The sequence below is a fragment of the Alligator mississippiensis genome, chromosome 9, assembly GCF_030867095.1.
Source record: "Alligator mississippiensis isolate rAllMis1 chromosome 9, rAllMis1, whole genome shotgun sequence".
Lineage (NCBI taxonomy): Eukaryota > Metazoa > Chordata > Crocodylia > Alligatoridae > Alligator > Alligator mississippiensis.
The window spans coordinates 13,550,193-13,567,514 of record NC_081832.1 but is presented as its reverse complement, the minus strand read 5'-3'; the positions used below and the strand labels follow the sequence as shown (position 1 = coordinate 13,567,514).

The following is a 17,322-nucleotide window of genomic DNA, read 5'->3' as shown; positions in this document are numbered from 1 at the left end:
TTTCTCCTACTTGTCCTGAGTGTGAGAACCAAAGTGTTCTTTATTGCCCATGTAGATTTTTGTTACCAGACACTGCTCTCATTGCTCCCTTTTTGACTTTGTGGTCATTAGCTTATGCCAGCAGCCATGCATGCAAGCCGTTGGGGTTGCACTGATGATGAGCCTGTAGTTAGTATTTAGGGAAGAATACTGTTGATGCTGTCTGCCAAGACAAGAGTCTTACTACTCTGTCTTAGGTGTGTTGGTCATGCAGGATTAACAGGATAAAACCAGTAGTAGTAAGTCAGTGAATATAATTGTGAATAGAAGAAGTAGCTCTGTTGAGTAAGAAAGTAGTATATTTACATACTACTTTTCAGGGACCAGCTGCACTCTTAGTACCTACTATATGTCCTTTTCCATAGGGCTGTGGTTCTAAGAACAGTCATAAATAATATTCTACCAGAAATCTGAATGCTGTAGCATAGTTATATTCCCTGGGATTCCAAGAGATCTCTTCTTTCCTTGAAGTTCTCTTTTTGCCCTTTTCTTGAGACTCTCCAGTTTCTGTCATGTACATTTAAATATCTGAGGGGCGCTTTTCCTGCTTGTTTGTTTTGTTTGCTCTCCTGAATAGGGAGCATGGGATCTGTCTCATTTCCTTTTCTTGACCTACGTTTTTAGAATAAAAAATGCATTATTTCTTCCCTCTTAGAAGTATGAGACCTGTTTTACTGCATAAGGCATCATCATAATGGCCTATTTATGCCATTGAGGGATGCCTCACAAAAGCAATGCTAGATTTTAAGATCTTTTAGCAGAATTAGCTTTCCCTTTGGGGATTGCACCAACACTTGATTTAATGTCTTCTGACATTCCACTTGCTGTATATATCACTGTAAATGCCTTTTAAGAGCAGTAGCAACAAAATGTAGGTTGGTTCATTGGGTTTGTTGTTTTTTTTTTCTCCTGAACACATTTGGCTTTTCCTGATCCAGGCTTGGAATTGATAACTGTTTTCTTTCTAATTTTTAAAATTGTTCCCAGCACAGCAGAAGGTTTGACAAGAGACAATATGTCAGATGTTAGTGGATGGCAAACCTTTCTACAAGCATTGGGTTACTTTCTTAAGATGTTCTTTGGCTCTGCAGCCCTTGGCACCCTTACCGGGCTTATTTCAGCATTAATATCCTTTTTTTTTTGGTCATGTAATATAAACACAGAAATTGGTAAACACAAACATTCTAACACAAATGTCATCCTGTTGTTCTCTAATATATATGCATTTTTTTTAGAGGGGGCTGACTTTACATAGGGTCTTTTTGCTGTCCAGAGATATTCTTTCACTATTTAATGTTAGTGTTCCTGGGCATATTTGAAAAACGTGCATAAAAGCTTTGTTGAATGTAATTAAGGGATAAGTTACTCTAATAGCTTCTATTACATGAAATAGACTGTTATAAAATATGCTAATTGTTTTCTAAATTCTTAATATATTAATTCAGTTTTCAGCACTGATCCATTTTCATCAGCATGTGTCCCAGTTTTCACATGCATAAAACATTCCATTAATTAAAAGAAATAAGAAAAATTTAGTTCTCCCTTCAGGGACTTGAAAGTCAAACCAAGTCATCCATCCCTATGCATTGTATTCAGCTAGTTGAATATGGATACTGCACAGCTTGGATTTGTATGTTGAATTATATCTGTGGTTTTCCAAATCAGCTTGAATCAGTTGCTAAACAACCCATGAGCTTTTCTACAAAGATAAGGAAGATTGCTTGTTTAAACCAGGCACCTTTTTTGCTTTTGCAAGCTTGTTTTACTGTTTAAAATAGAAACCACTGTGGATCATTTTTTGTAGTAATTTTATCCTACAGTTATTCACATAAACTGGGCCATGTTGTCAAACGCTTTGTTTTGTAAATGAGTGGAACTGAATGTTTCTTAAATGCAGGCACATTTGATCTTTTTACTCATTAGGATTACTCCATGAACTTTTAATTTATTCAACAACAGCTCTGCAGATGGTGGGGAAGACAGACCTTTATAAAAATGTTCTGTGTTGAATTCAGTAACCTCAAAATGAAATGAGACCAGACAGAAAAACAGTTGATTTTTTCTGTTATATTACTATTGCTTGAGCTTCAAAATATTAGTTTTATTGCTAGAGTGAAATATTTCATTGAAGCAAAGGAAATCTATAATAGTTGCCGGCAGATAGATATGATTGAAAGTTGCTGGTTCATTACCCAAGAGGAATGTGAACTTATGTGTCTCAGACATCTAATCTTCTGAATTTTAACAAAGACGGTATGTGGAATGTTTTAAGAATGAGACAAGGGCATGATTCTTCAAATGCATGAGCATGTTTCCTTGCTGTAGATGTTATCACTGATCAGTCTTTACCTATTTGAAACCAACTAGACATCTAGCAGAGTATACAGTGGATACTGTGGAGGGTGCACTTGCCATGCCAAACGCATTGGCCAAAATCTCATTTCCCTCTTTGGCAGCCATGGTGCAAATCAGCTGCATGGGGTGGAGGAGGACAGACTTGACACTGTACAAAGTCCCTGCTCATGAGGTCTGTTACAGGGGAATTACATAAGGAGATTACATTGCTTTACAGGTAGTATGCACTGTTTGTAAAATGGGCTGTGCATTTGTTTCATGGTCTGTTCTAGCCTTTAAACTGCAAGAACAGCTATAGAATGAGTCTGGTTTTGCTTTATCACCCTGAAAAAATTAATACCCTTTTCTCCATATGATAATGCTCAGCACTTCAACCCCCAGCATGGCCCCACAGCTGGAACACATGTAAAGGACCAGGGTTTGGTTCCAAATGAATTGAATTCTTGACACTGCCTCAGTAGACAATCATTTTGCTTAGAACTTAATTTATTCCAGGATTCTTTCAGACTCTATCAGAGTCAATGGGTATTGTGCCATTGACTTAAATAGAGCCAAGATTTCACCTGTAGTAAAAGAAAGAACTACCTAGAGTATACATGTGCAGTGTAAGGTTAGCTCAAACTTTCCTAGACATCAAAATACATTTCAAAAAGGATTTTATCTCCTTAAGGGAAAAAGAGGAAAAGAAATGAGACCCATTTCACTTCTGTGGAACAATATGGAATCTACCTCATATTACAATTAGAAGGCTGTCTGTGGCTTTCCTATAATGATTTTCATGCTCTTTGTTCAGCTCCTGGTAAACAGAAATTCACATCACTGTTGGAGATGTCTGTAAGTCTAAGCAGAGATGTCAGAGATTGAAAATTCCTGAAGAGGTGATCCTTCCAGATGCAGGTTTAAGTATATTGACCTGCCGCTATCCAAATTACATACACTGCGTCCAGAAGCAGTGACCATCAGTTGCTGGAATTATCAGTCTCATAGGCTTTCACTATGAACTTCACTTAAAAACAAAAACCCTTCCACATAAGAAATTATTTCTATGCACACTTTATCCATGAAACATTTTGAAGAATTAATATTTCCTGTTCACTAGACAAATATATGAAATGAGGTGATTTGTTTTGTAATGGTTTGTAAAGATGGGGATGTTGCTTTGTCCTGCTTCTCTTACTTTTTCCATAACAGTTTGATATGTACGTGCTAAAACAGATTGATTTAAGGAAAACACCCTCCTTGGAATTTGGGATGATGATTATTTTTGCTTATCTCCCATATGGATTGGCAGAAGGCATTTCGCTGTCAGGTATGGAGCAAAATTAATACATGCAACACTTTGTATTTGACTATAAGGGGTTACAGGAATTAAAATTTCTAGTGGTTTTTTCTTTTTCTGCAGCCTGGCAAGGTACATGAGGCACTTATGAGCACTAATACTAATAATTATAAGCTTTTCCATCTATAGCACTTTACAAAGTATTCATTAAGTTTCCCATGCTTGTGAACAGGATGATAATCTGATTTCAGATGCGGGAAACTGAGTCACAGTGATTCATCCAAGATCACACAGCAAATCAGTAGCATAGTTGATTGTGAAAGGATGCAGGAGCAGTAGCCAATCTTTAGTAAGCAAGAAGGGAACTATAACTCCTTTCCATTGTACGAGCAGTCTAAAAAGAGGTTAATAGAAAGCCTGATAAGAAGCCAGGGAGAGGATGTCTCAAAAATGACACCTGTGAGTATAGAGATACCCAATCTAGTTTTATGCAAGCTAGCTCGGGTATTAGTAATGGAGCTCAGCCAGATGGAGCTCAGTATGATCTAATTTACTCTGCTGAGAAGGATGTAATCAGCATGTGGAAATAAATTGGACCACGCTGATCTCCATGCTGCCACAGCTGGACTGCTACTGCTAACAACACTATCTAGGTTAAAGCTAATTAGGGTACCTACACTACACTGTAACTGTTTCTGTGACTGCAGTGTAAACATATCCAGAGTTTGATGAGAATATTTGTGAGGGTGAAAAAATAAGAGTGGTTTTCCAGTTATTTGAATAGAGCTGCAGCAGTACTGTGGCTTGGCATAAATATTCAGTGTTTGTTATAATCAGTTTGGATAAGAGGCTTTTATGGTAACCAAATGTTGAACATCTGTGGAATTGCCCCTTGCCCTGTCTTTCTCAGACTAGCTCTGTATCTGCCTTGTAGCTCAAGGATTGGCCATTTACAGCCCATGGCCTGCAGAGCCAGTTTATTTGGCCCTTAAACCTGGGGCGAAGGAAGGGGCTTAGGGCATTTTGGCAGTAGGGGATTTTTCCCAGGCAGTGGGGAGAAGCAGTGGTAGTTGTGGCTGTGGCTCCAGCTGCAGCAGAAGTGGTCTGTTCTTGGAGATAAGCTTGATTAAAGTCCCCCTCTTCCCTCCGCCTTCGCCTGCCACACACACACACATACACTGCAGTATGTTGCCAACCCCTGGCTTGTCAAGGATGTGCACCCAAGTGTACCTCTCTGCCGGTGCACATCTCAGCACTTTATTAAAGTTCCCATTTTCTTTCTTGAGCACTGTGATAAGCACCTTGATAAACTTGTCAGATTTGCATTCAGGGAGGTTTACTACAAAGCCAGGTGCAGTTTTTTTGGTAACAAGCTCCTGTTCAATAAAAACAGCACTGCTGTCTGTATGTACTTGCAAATTTGGTGGCTATTAAAGGTCTTTTCTCCAGAATTAATGATTAAGATACTGAAAGTCTCACAGCAATGGATTTAACTCATTGAAATATGGGGAGATAGAGTACTGTTCACAAATAGGGATATGGGTCATATTCAGTGCAAGGCACTATATTAATTAATAATAGTTATATTGGTTAAACAGGGAATACTACATATTAGAACATTTAAAAAATAATTGCAACAGATTATAGCAACAGTGAGATTTACTGAATCATTGTCCTTCTGGATGGTTACTTAGATATTTTCTGATCAGGTGTATGATCTGTTTGCATAATTTTTTCTTTAAACGTTCATGAATTGCGAGTAAAGCCTGTAATGCCTTCTGTTGACTTCTGATATCATAGGTGTTACAGATTCTTATAATACATTTAATATCCTTGATATGCCTGGTGTTTTAAGGGCATTAATTTCATAGATTTCATAGACATTAGGGCTGGAAGGGACCTCGGAAGATCATCGAGTCCAGCCCCCCGCCCAAAGGGCAGGACGTCAGCTGCGGTCATAGGATCCCAGCAAGATAAGCATCCAGTTTCATCTTGAAGGTGTTCAATGAAGGCGCTTGAACAACCTCCGGTGGCAGGCTGTTCCAGACCTTAGGGGCTCGGACAGTAAAGAAATTCTTCCTTATGTCCAGCCTGAAACGATCTTGTAGTAGTTTGTGACCATTCGTCCTTGTCATCCCTTGGGGCGCTCTGGTGAACAAACGTTCCCCTAGATACTGGTGGTCACCCCTGATAAACTTGTAGGTGGCCATCAGATCACCCCTGAGCCTGCGCTTTTCCAAGCTAAAGAGCCCCAGGGCTCTCAGCCTGTCATCGTAGGGTCTGCTTCCCTGACCTCTGATCATGCGCGTGGCTCTTCTCTGGACTCTCTCAAGCTTCTCCACATCCTTTTTGAATTGTGGAGCCCAAAACTGGACGCAGTACTCCAGCTGCTGCCTCACTAAGGCCGAGTACAGGGGGAGAATGACATCCCGGGATTTGCTTGAGAAGCATCTATGGATGCAAGCCAGCGTTTTGGTCGCTATACTAGCCGCAGCATGGCATTGCAGGCTCATGTTCATCTTGTGGTCAATGATGACCCCCAAGTCTCTTTCTTCCATAGTGCTAACCAACATAGCACTGCCGAGCCTATAAGGATGCTGCGGGTTTTTTTTCCCAAGGTGGAGAACCTTGCATTTATCGGCCTTGAACACCATCAGATTCTCATCCGCCCACTTGCTGAGCCTGTCCAGGTCAGCCTGGATCATCCGCCTGTCTTCTGGCGTGGATGCTTTGCCCCAAAGTTTGGTGTCATCGGCGAACTTGGCCAGTCCGCTTCTGACTCCAGTGTCCACATCATTAATGAAGATGTTGAACAGTATGGGTCCAAGGACAGAGCCCTGGGGGACCCCACTGGTCACAGGACACCACGATGAGTGACTTCCATCAATTACTACCCTCTGGGTCCGACCCCGGAGCCAATTTTCCAGCCAGTGGATCGTGGGGGACCCAAGGCGACAATTGGCCAGTTTCTCCAAGAGACGATCATGGGACACCAGATCGAAGGCTTTTTTGAAGTCAAGATATATGACATCAATCTCATCTCCCTTGTCCAGGTGATAGGTCACCTGGTCGTAGAAGGAAATGAGATTGGTCAAGCAAGACCTACCCGCAACAAACCCATGCTGGCTATCCCTTAAGATGTTGGCGTCGGCCAGTCCATTAAGGATGGCCTCTTTAATAAACTTTTCTAAGATCTTCCCCAGGATACAAGTCAGGCTGATGGGCCTATAGTTAGCCGGATCCACTTTCCTCCCTTTCTTGAAGATAGGCACCACGTTGGCCTTCTTCCAGTCTTCGGGCACTACACCAGAGCGCCAAGAGTTTTCAAAGATCCGCGCTAGAGGCTGGGCTATGATGCTCGCCAGCTCCTTGAGTACCCTGGGGTGAAGATTGTCAGGGCTGGCTGACTTGTAGGTATCCAGCTTCTCAAGATGTTCCTTCACAAAGTCAGCATTAATGGAGGGCAGGGGATCACCCTCACCCGGACTTCCCGGCCCTGTAGCGGGCACGGGCGTTCCATGGGGCTGATGAAAGACCGACGCAAAGTACCTATTTAATAGGTTGGCTTTTTCCTGGGCGTCAGTTGTCAGTTGCCCCATCTGGTTCAGCAGGGGTCCAACGTTGCCCCTGCTTTTCCTCCGGCTTCCCACATATCTGAAAAAGGACTTTTTATTGTCCTTGATGCTCAAAGCTAGCTGGAGTTCAGTTGCAGCCTTGGCTTTCCTGGTCTGCTCCCTACAGGACCAGACCAGTGCAGAATAATCCTCCTTGGAGGTGACTCCCATCCTCCATCTTTGTGTCCCATCCTCCATCCTTTAATCCCATCTTCTCTGGAAGAAGGGATTAAAGATCCCTTCTTCCAGAGAATTTATGGTTAAATGGTTCAAAGTGAATGTGGGTTATTCAGTAAGGGTGCAGAGCCATTCATAGAGATCATATTGTGCTACTCAGTAACGCAAAGTGAGATGAAAGGAACAGGTGCTGCTGGCTGATAGCAAGAACATTTCATCTAGCATACGTCTTGGGGCAGTGAGCAGGTGGCTGGGGAGGAAACTGTTTTCTTAGAAGACCTCTCTAATGTGTTTTCATACAAGTGTTCCCTGTGATTACTTCCTCCTCTCAGTTTCCTCTGGCCTTGTCATCACCAGGAAACATTTTCTGCCATGTATTGTTTAACATATGGGAACTAACGTGTGGCAGATTCCTTCAGGGGAAAATTTTCACAAGCACTTAGAAAGTGGAGTTAAGTATGATGGTTCCCAAGCACATGTGATGATTACAACCACCTTCTCCACTCCTGGATTTTACCCTGTTACTTACTTGTTAGCTAACATAGGGGTAAATGCTGTCTTTCATCCTACTGTGGACAAACTTTTTCAGTGCATATTCTAATGAGTGAATAAACATTGCTCCTTCTTGGTACTGAGTTAAAATGTGCATCTAACTTGGATATGTCACGACATAGCCTTAGCTTTGTAAGTATGCATAACTCTACCAATGTCAGTGGAGTTCTACTGATTTATGTCAAGTAACGGTGTGGCCTTCCTGGCCTATAATTACTATAATTCTGCAAGGAAAATGTGTAGTGCTAATGCAAATTCCCTAGTCTCTCTATCTGCATGCACAACTACTCTATTTGGACATGCTGTCATGTCATAAGCATGCAAATGGAAACATAAACTGTTTGAACCCAACAAAGTTTGATGTTATTTAATGCTGTCAGTAGGTTTTTGCCATGCATCTGGACTGTGCTTATATACTTGACTTGTTATCTAAACATTTTAAAACATAGAACTGTTTTTATTCCTGGTTCATTTTGGCCATTCATATAAAAAAACACAGTAAAATATCATAAAACTAGAGTTGCATTAGTACAAGTATATGAAAAATGAGGGTTAAGAATTTTATTTCTTATTAGTTGTTCATAATACTGTTTTTAGCACAAGTGTAATAATAATGGTGTAATAATAAAGCCTATAATTTGCTTGAACTTCAAAAAGTGAGTCATCAAGAGAATAAAAACTTTAAATAACCTTAGTCAGGTCATACCTCTGTTCCAAACAAAGAGTTCTTTTGATCAAACCTGGGATATTTGTTCTTGTCTCTGCCTTCCAGTTCATCTGGGCCACTCCTGTTTGGCCATGGAGCACCAGCCAGATATTGTTGGTCTTTCAAACTTCCTTTGTTTTTGGCTAAATAGGGCTCTACTCCCAAATGTCATCTCGTCCTTTTTATGATCTGCATTCCAGTTAACTTCCTCCAAGAATTGTTTAGAAACTGGGTGAGAGAAATCCATCCCGACCTTGAGGCAAGCATGCAGAAATACTGTGAGCTACCTTGTTCTTTCAAGCAGATGCTGCAGCCCACAGGTTGGAATGGCAGCTGCACAGGTGTTAGGGCAGCTGGATCTTCATAGCCTCAGTGGCTCCCACAGTTATTTGCTAATGCTAGTCCATCTGCTTGTCTAGTGTGGCCAACTTGGGGACCTCTGCAGTGTACAGGGAGTACAGAGGTCACTTTGCACAGCAGATTTATCCTCCTGTCATTATAGGCCCTAAGTATTGTACTGTTTGTCCACTTTGCACAGCAGATTTATCCTCCTGTCATTATAGGCCCTATGTATTGTACTGTTTTTCCACAGCTAGAGTAAATGTTGCCCCAGGGCCAGAGTCAGGAGAAGTTTTTGAATGCTCAGATTGATAATAAATTGCAGGATGTGCCTGCTTTTGCTGTCATCTCACCTCTATGTTTGTAACTGCATTGAGCTTAATGTATATGGCAGTGTGCATGCTAAACTCTGACCTCCATTTCCCATTCCTGTCTCTTCTACAAATATTGCCTGGCAGAGCAGTATATAGAGCAGGGTGACACTGTGCTGGAATCATGCAGTTTTACAGCCCTATTGTTTGTTTGCTTCCCGTTTTGGTCTCGCCTCTCTTTCCAGTTCATCCTGCAAGTTAAATTTAAGGCAGGAAAAAGTCCTTGGGTTCAACATGTTGCACAGTCCTCTGTCAGCCTATATAAGCAAACAAGGATGTGTTGTTCTTAAAGATATGTAGAAGGCCAAATTTTACCCTTGAAAACCTCTGCATATGGATGTTAAAATGCTAGCAGAAACTTACAGCTGATTTACTCTAGAGCTTCCAGTGTTTCTGTAATGACTGGAAATGAACTGGTGCTAGCCACAATGCAAACATTTTCCCTGGAGTAGATACACCCTTCAGTTCTTGCTCCTCATTTCCAGCTGTGGAATGGAGCTAATCCTGCCTGATGGCAGTGTGTGAGAAATAATTGAGCAGTGTTTGTTAAGTCACTATGGAAGTGCTAAAATACAGTTCTCCTGTTTGATTGTTGCTTTGCATCCGCAGGTATCATGGCAATCCTGTTCTCTGGTATTGTGATGTCTCACTACACACACCATAACCTTTCTCCAGTTACACAGATTCTAATGCAGCAGACACTGAGAACTGTTGCTTTTATGTGTGGTAGGTAGTACTTGTGAATTAAAATTCAATTTGTGTGAATTGGTATCTTTGGTGGGGTAGAAAAAGAAGTGCTTGGGCTTTTATAACCATTCGTATGTCAGAGTTACATGTCTCTACCAAAAGACTTACTAACATGGAGGCTGCAAGGCAGCCTAAAGTCACCTTTACTGACATATCAGATAAAATATGCAGTAAATCTTCTCCCTCCCCCATCCTCCAGGCTCTAGCTAAGACTTGCTACAAGATTGATAACCAAATAGATCTCCTTGACTCCTTCTCCCCCTCTCCTCCTTCCCCCAGCCTATTTTCAGTTGCAGGAGACTGAATATGTCCGTATTTTTTAAAAATGTCTTTAGATCTAAAGAAGCTTTTTGGAAAAAAATAATATTTTCTTGGAAACTGGTAAAAATATACAGGAACATCTACACAAATAGCCCAGAACTGCACTGGCAGGCTGTAGCCTTCTTTTTTTCCTTTTATGGGCCAAAATTTTAGGAAATGACGTGATTCTATGTCACTTATATACCCTTATTTTTAGGGACACTTGCATGATGATAATCCATACCTTATAGAAAAAAATAGCATTTACTGTCTGTTTCTGCCCTTGAAACAAAGAGCCTGCCTTGTTAGGACTAAAACAGCTGTAGTCTTATGCAAGCAAAGTAAAGCTTTTTAAGCACACTGAGTACTCTTAATAGTAACTGGACCTTGTGCTTCAAAAATAAAATCTTGTTATGAAGATGCCTTAATTAATAATTGTTAGTGGGTGGCACTGTTACACACTTTAAAGCATAGTTTTCAGGTGTCAGAGCAGGAAAGATGCAGTAATTTTAGCGTGCAGGAGGTTATGAAGTGTTGTAATTCAGAAGAGATTAAAATATACAGTCATAGCACTTTGTAATAAATAATAACATGGTTTTGGAAAGTTTTATATAGGATTTTTAATTTTTTACAGGGACTGAACTAGGGTCCATTGAAGTCAGTGGGATTCATTTCATTAACTTCATCGTGCTTTGCATTAGGTCCGTCTTCCCCAAGCAAGCAGTACCAGTGCAGATGTTTCTCTCAGTCATCTAGAGCAGCAGTTCCCAATCTGTAGTACAGGTACCACCAGTGGTATGCAGACAACCTGTCAGTGGTACACGTTAACAGATTTATTATAATTACTTTATATGACAAAATTTGCTGGTGGTACTTAAGGCTGTATATCGTTTTAAATTGGTGGTGTGCAATCTGTTAGAGTTTGGGAACCGCTGATCTAGAGTATGGTTCTGACAGCCTGACTCATGCTCCTTAGTTTACCATTGAAGTTAATTAAAATAGTCATGGAATAAGGCAGAAGAGGTCAACCTGTTGCATTCGTGCCACAAGTGGCGCAGGCAGTTTCTATCTATGGTGCACAGCAGACCGGGAAGAGGGCAGGCAGCATAGATTTCATAGACATTAGGGCTGGAAGGGACCTCAGGAGATCATTGAGTCCAGCTCCCTGCCCCAGGGGCAGGAAATTAGATAGGGTCAAAGGATCCCAGCAAGATAAGCGTACAAACATTTCTTAAAAGAGTCTGGAGAAGGTGCTTGGAGGAAGTCTATTCCAGGCCTTGGGGTCTCAGACAGTAAAGAAGTTTTTCCTTATGTCCAGCCTAAAACGGATTTGGAGGAGTTTGTGGCCATTGGACCTTGTCATCCCTTGGGGCACTCTGGTTCCCCCAGATCCTGATGTACACCCCTTATATAGCAGCAGATAGGGCAGGGAGCAGAAAGCAGAGCAGCAAATCAGGCAAGAAGCACACAGTAAAGAGCAGCAAACAGTGCAACAGATCAGACAGAGATCAGAATAGTGGATTGGGCAGAGGAAGGGGATCGGAGTGGCATTTGGAGGTTACAGGGCATATTGTGGAATGCCTGCCATAAAGAGTGGCCCTCACTGGAGCACAGTTATTCAACAAAAGCAAGGGTGGCAGAATCTGACCTCTTGGATCATGGCACCTAGCGAGTCAAAGAAGCAACAAATATATTTTTATCCCATGTATGCAACCACCTATTACAAGACTAGGATAAGACCTGTGTAACAGATTGATTAAATCAGCAGTTTCGTTTGAATGATTTTTGATCTCTTTCTTTTTCAGAAACATGTGTTTTTGCATTCCTTGGTATGTCAATTTTTAGTTTTCCTCACAAATTTGAAATGTCCTTTGTCATCTGGTGCATAGTAGGTATTTATTTTCCTCTGAAAGTTTTCAAATATCTCTTATAGTATTTCTAAAAACACTTTTTACAGTATGTTACAGTATTTTTTGTATTCCATAATTGTTTGCAAAAACCTGTAGCTTTAACTTGTATAAAATATATTCTGGTGTTTTGTGGGTTGTACATGTTTAATCCCCATTGGTAGAAACATAACCATATCTTCTGATTCTCCACAATAGTTTCTGCCTATGAGATCATTTGAAAAGAACTACAGAAGCCCTATTTGAGTTGAATGTTCAAATACTCTGTTTTCAGAATCCCAAAAGCTGTTGAGATTGTTGTAGGGAGCAGATATGCACACAGAGTTCCTGAAAAACACTTTACAATTTTTTACAGATTTTAATTAAATTGGAGAGAAGAGAAGGTTTTGGATCTTTTCTACCAATTCAGCATGAAAGATTTTAAGAAACCAAAAGAATTAGACTGCATTAATGCAATCTATAGAAACAATGTAATGCAAAGAATTCTGCCTCACTGCACACAGCCAAAGTATCACAGTTTCAAATAATTCTCTCCCACATATTTTTTTTCAATGTTAGCAATAAAATTAACCCATACATGAACTTTTTATACTCCCACTCACCTCCCATAACGAGAAATACCCTTCTAGACCTGCATACTTTCCCGTTTCTACTTATTCATTTCTACCCTTTCCCACCCCCACCCTTTTTAATTTTTCTGTGTTGTGATGTTGTGAACTGTTGCTTTTAATTAATGGCACTTTGAATTGTTTCACAGAAAGCTAACACGTTTCTTTTAGCATTAGGATTATAATATTAATTTACAAATACATCACATTCACATTTCACAGAGGGAAGAAAATGAAATATGAATCTATCCCTAGGCATGCTGATCTAGAGGGTAGCACCAAATCCTGCTGCATTTGAACCAGGGGTTCAAGAGTAACCTTGTTTGGCTGCAAGAGATTTTGAGGTGTTGGTGTCTGCTGTGGGACCTGCGAGGTTGCTCTCGCTACGTTACCCTTGCATACCTACCTCTCCCCCCGAAAAGATGGCTACTGAGTGGAATTTCATTATCACTGGAATTTCCCTCGCAGCCCTGAGGCAATGTAGCAATTATGGCTGACTGCCAAAAAAGGAAAAAGGCACAGCCTTCATTCGGTCTAATAAAAGATATCACCTCTGTCCATGAGCCCTGATGCTTGGTTGCAGTAATTTTGAAACAGAGAAAACAGCCGTTAGTCTCTTAAAGCTACCCGCGCATACTGCTATGTTCTTTTACCAAAAATACTCCGGGAAGTGTTGAGGGGCTGAATTGTAGCCTGCTTGTTTGGATTTTGGTCTTTTTTTCTGAGGCATTGAGGAATTTTCTTTTTGCCTCTGAGTTGTTCCACCAGTGGGAATGATTAAAGAAGGTGGACTGCTTTGGGGCTGCCATTGGAGGAACTAAACCTCTTCTCAGATTAATCCCTGGGTTCCTTGGGATGCCCGCATGGCTTTCAGTTCAGTTGTCATTAGTAAAACTGTGCCTGACAGCCTTCAATTATGTCTATAGTTTGTGTAGTAACGAGTCTGGTTTGGCTACATAGGGCCGGTGTTTAAGCATTTCAATTCTGCATTAACCTAAACTGTGAGGTGCTTTAAATTGAATTACCAATGTGTCTAGTTTTGAAGAATATATAGTGAGACTACTATGCTCCCCATACTGTTCGCGTGGCAATTGTACGTTGGAGGGCTCTGTACCAGCATTTCTCAACCTGTGGGTTGTGACCCAAAAGTGATTCACAAGAATATATGAAAGGGTCACAAACAAACTTTAAAAAATGGATTCTTCTTTAAAGGAGAAAAACATGGGAGACTGTGGGTTTTCCATTGCAGGCTGGTGGAGTTCCAGCCTGCAAGGGGCTGCTTGGGGCCCCCTGTACCCTATACTGCCTCCCAGGAGTCAGGGTTGGGAGTGAGGGGCGCTGGCAGGGCCAGGAGGCTGTTTTGTACTTAAATTATTTACTGGGTTGGGACTGGCCATCAGTGTTTACGAATGAGGCCTGGTACAGAAAGGTTGAGAACCATTGCTCTGTAGGGTATGGATATAATGCACTAAATAGCCTTTCACTTATTAAATTACTTCCTTGCTATTTACAGGTGCTTGTCCTGCTTGGCAGAGCAGTGAATATTTTTCCACTTTCGTACCTGATCAACTTCTTTCGTGATCATAAAATCACCCCTAAAATGATGTTCATTATGTGGTTTAGTGGTAAGTCTAAGTGCAGAGTATACGTCAGGGGGTGACAACATATGGCCCATGGACTAGATCCAGCGCACAGCAGCTCCTAGGCTTGCCATCTTCAGTTTAGTCTCTGCTGCAGCAGAGGTGGCATCGCCAGAGTCTTAGCACCTGCTTTTTTTTCTATCTGTTTCCTTCACAGCATCTGCTAGACACTGGGGAGGTGCAGGGGCACAGTCCACAGTGGGAGATGAGTCACAAGTGGTGGCCTGCAGTTGCCAACCCCTGGTATGCAGGATTGAAAAAAATGGCATTGTGTTTCATTGTACTAGCTCCTCTGCAACAGATCATGTCCTGTGGGTGGACCAAAACTAAAGTGAACATTTCTGTGCTTCTCAAACCTAAGTCCAGCAGAACGTGTCCTTATCTTGGAGGCCCATGTGGAGATAGTCCAGCCAGAATGATTCTGCAAAGCTGCTGCTTTTACAGTACCCTGTTTGGGGATCCAGAGCCTGATAGATTTAATTTATTTAAAGCTTGGTTGTTTAGAAAGCCAATCAGGTGCTCAGGGTGATGGCCACAGTGTAAGGACCTATATGGCCTTAAAACATATGTTTAGAAGAAGAGATTTCCAATGTGTTAAACACCATGGTGACTGAAGAAAATGTTGAGAACAAATCCTGAGGTTAATGAATGACTTTTCCTTTGATATATAAACTCTTGCCAGGTTTACGTGGAGCAATTCCATATGCCCTGAGCCTTCATTTGGGCCTAGAACCAATAGAGAAGCGACAGCTCATTGGGACCACAACAATCATCATTGTATTATTCACAATTTTGTTGTTGGGAGGAGGAACTATGCCCCTGATCAGACTGATTGATATTGAAGACTCCAAAGCACGAAGGAGGAACAAGAAGGATATTACCCTCAGCAAGACTGAAAAGATGGTTTGTTCCTCTCTTATGTTTCCCATGTGTAAAAATGAATTACCTGGTTTTTCCCTTTAATTTGCATAGTAAGGATCAATACATAGTAAATATACAGTGACATTTTCTACTGGAAAAAATTAAATGAAATAATACACTAGAGTATAAAAATCATCATTTACAAATCCTGTAAAAGCATAACTAATCCAATATTTATGTGATCAGTTCTGTTCATACACAAGGATTTGACATTATGATTGACCTAGTCTAATTTTAAATTGATTGATTGAAAGTACAGCCATCCCCATAAAAACACAGGGCAGAAGATAAGAGAATGGGCTGAGTCGTATACAAATGGAAAATAACTAATAAAAGATATCATAGCTACCCAAAGACCCTTGCCCAGCATAATTGTGATTCACATTCTTCAGGAGGCCAAGGGGCACATTAATCATAAGAGGCAGATGGAAGTTTTTAAAAAACAGTTCAAAATAAATCAGAGGTCATGAAAAGATGGTAGAGATGGCATCCGTATAACTAGAGCTTATTTTAACATTATATCTTGGCTAATCTAAAGTACTGCAGAATTCTGTCCAAACGTTAGCTCTAATTGCACCTAAAACTTCACATTGTCTTTGGCACAATTAGTGATTAGAGAGAGCATAACTGTATCCCAGAAGACTTGTCTCCATTCCCATGCTGCAGCCAACATACATGTAAGTTAGCTGCAGTGAGGAATAATTCAGTCCTGCACAAAATGTCAAGGCCTTTACATTCCTCAGAGTCAGTTGACCTGTAACTTCTGTTTTACTTTTTGAGGAGACCCATGCTACAATGTCATTGTCATTTAGACAGTTTGAGAACACACTGCGTCATCGCCACTATCTAATTAACATTATAATCACCTCTGCTAATTGTATCAAAGTATTGTAGCTTCGTACAGTGAGCTGTTAATATTTCTAGATAAACTTGTCTTTAAAGTTATTTGACGTTGCTAGCATATGAGGTTTCCCTTGTTGCACTGTAAAATAAAGAACATTTGAGTCTCTAAAGTTGCAGCGTTAGTGGGGGATGAAATGATAATTAATCATTGGAAGTGGAGCCTTTCATCTTCAAATCAGTAGCTCACTTCCATTACAAGTCAGTCAAAGCTAAAAGTTGCCTTCTTTTCTAAGCTATTTACTAATTTCTGTGGAAAGGTATTGAGGGTCTCAGTTCAGTTCCTAGAAGATATATTGTCTAGATGAATCTTACTGTTTCTACAAGTGTTACACAGCTAGGCAAAATGGCTTATTCATAGCAACCTACAATATTTCAGCATTTTTCTAGTATTTTCTTTCCTAAGAAGAAAGGAATTTAAGGATATCTAATTGTTCTGTGATCTTTTAGGGCAATACCATTGAATCTGAACATTTATCAGAACTCACAGAGGAAGAATATGAAGCCCAGTACATAAAGCGCCAGGACCTCAAAGGCTTTATGTGGCTTGATGCCAAGTATTTGAATCCCTTTTTCACTAGGCGGCTCACACAAGAGGTGAGTTCTACTTTCTTGGAAAAGAAACATTTGTGGTAGCATTGGTTTAGCATTCTCCTGAATTCCGTTTCAGACCAATCACAGATGTGTACTGCAGGCTTGGAAATTTTGATTTGGGCAGAGTAATCTGACTAACATGGTACCTGTTCAGAGATAGTTGCCATGATCAAAGGCCTGTCAAATGCAGACCCAGTAGAACCTACTTTCGTTTTCTTGCTCTGTTCCTTTGCTAAATGGCATTCATTTCAGTCTGCATTTCCTGTGCTGTTC

At 40.8% G+C, this 17,322-nt stretch overlaps 1 protein-coding gene across 1 annotated transcript in view; it reads left to right on the top strand.

Annotated features, from left to right (window-relative positions):
- The window catches only part of SLC9A8 (solute carrier family 9 member A8), a 67,988-nt gene that overhangs the window by 42,011 nt on the left and 8,655 nt on the right, over positions 1–17,322 (top strand). Inside the window, exons 9-15 of the mRNA XM_006267418.4 lie at positions 1,027–1,165; positions 3,598–3,703; positions 10,042–10,158; positions 12,285–12,367; positions 14,508–14,619; positions 15,317–15,537; positions 16,906–17,052. Coding sequence (XP_006267480.1) covers positions 1,027–1,165; positions 3,598–3,703; positions 10,042–10,158; positions 12,285–12,367; positions 14,508–14,619; positions 15,317–15,537; positions 16,906–17,052 — 925 coding nt within the window. The remainder of the gene's footprint in view (positions 1–1,026; positions 1,166–3,597; positions 3,704–10,041; positions 10,159–12,284; positions 12,368–14,507; positions 14,620–15,316; positions 15,538–16,905; positions 17,053–17,322) is intronic.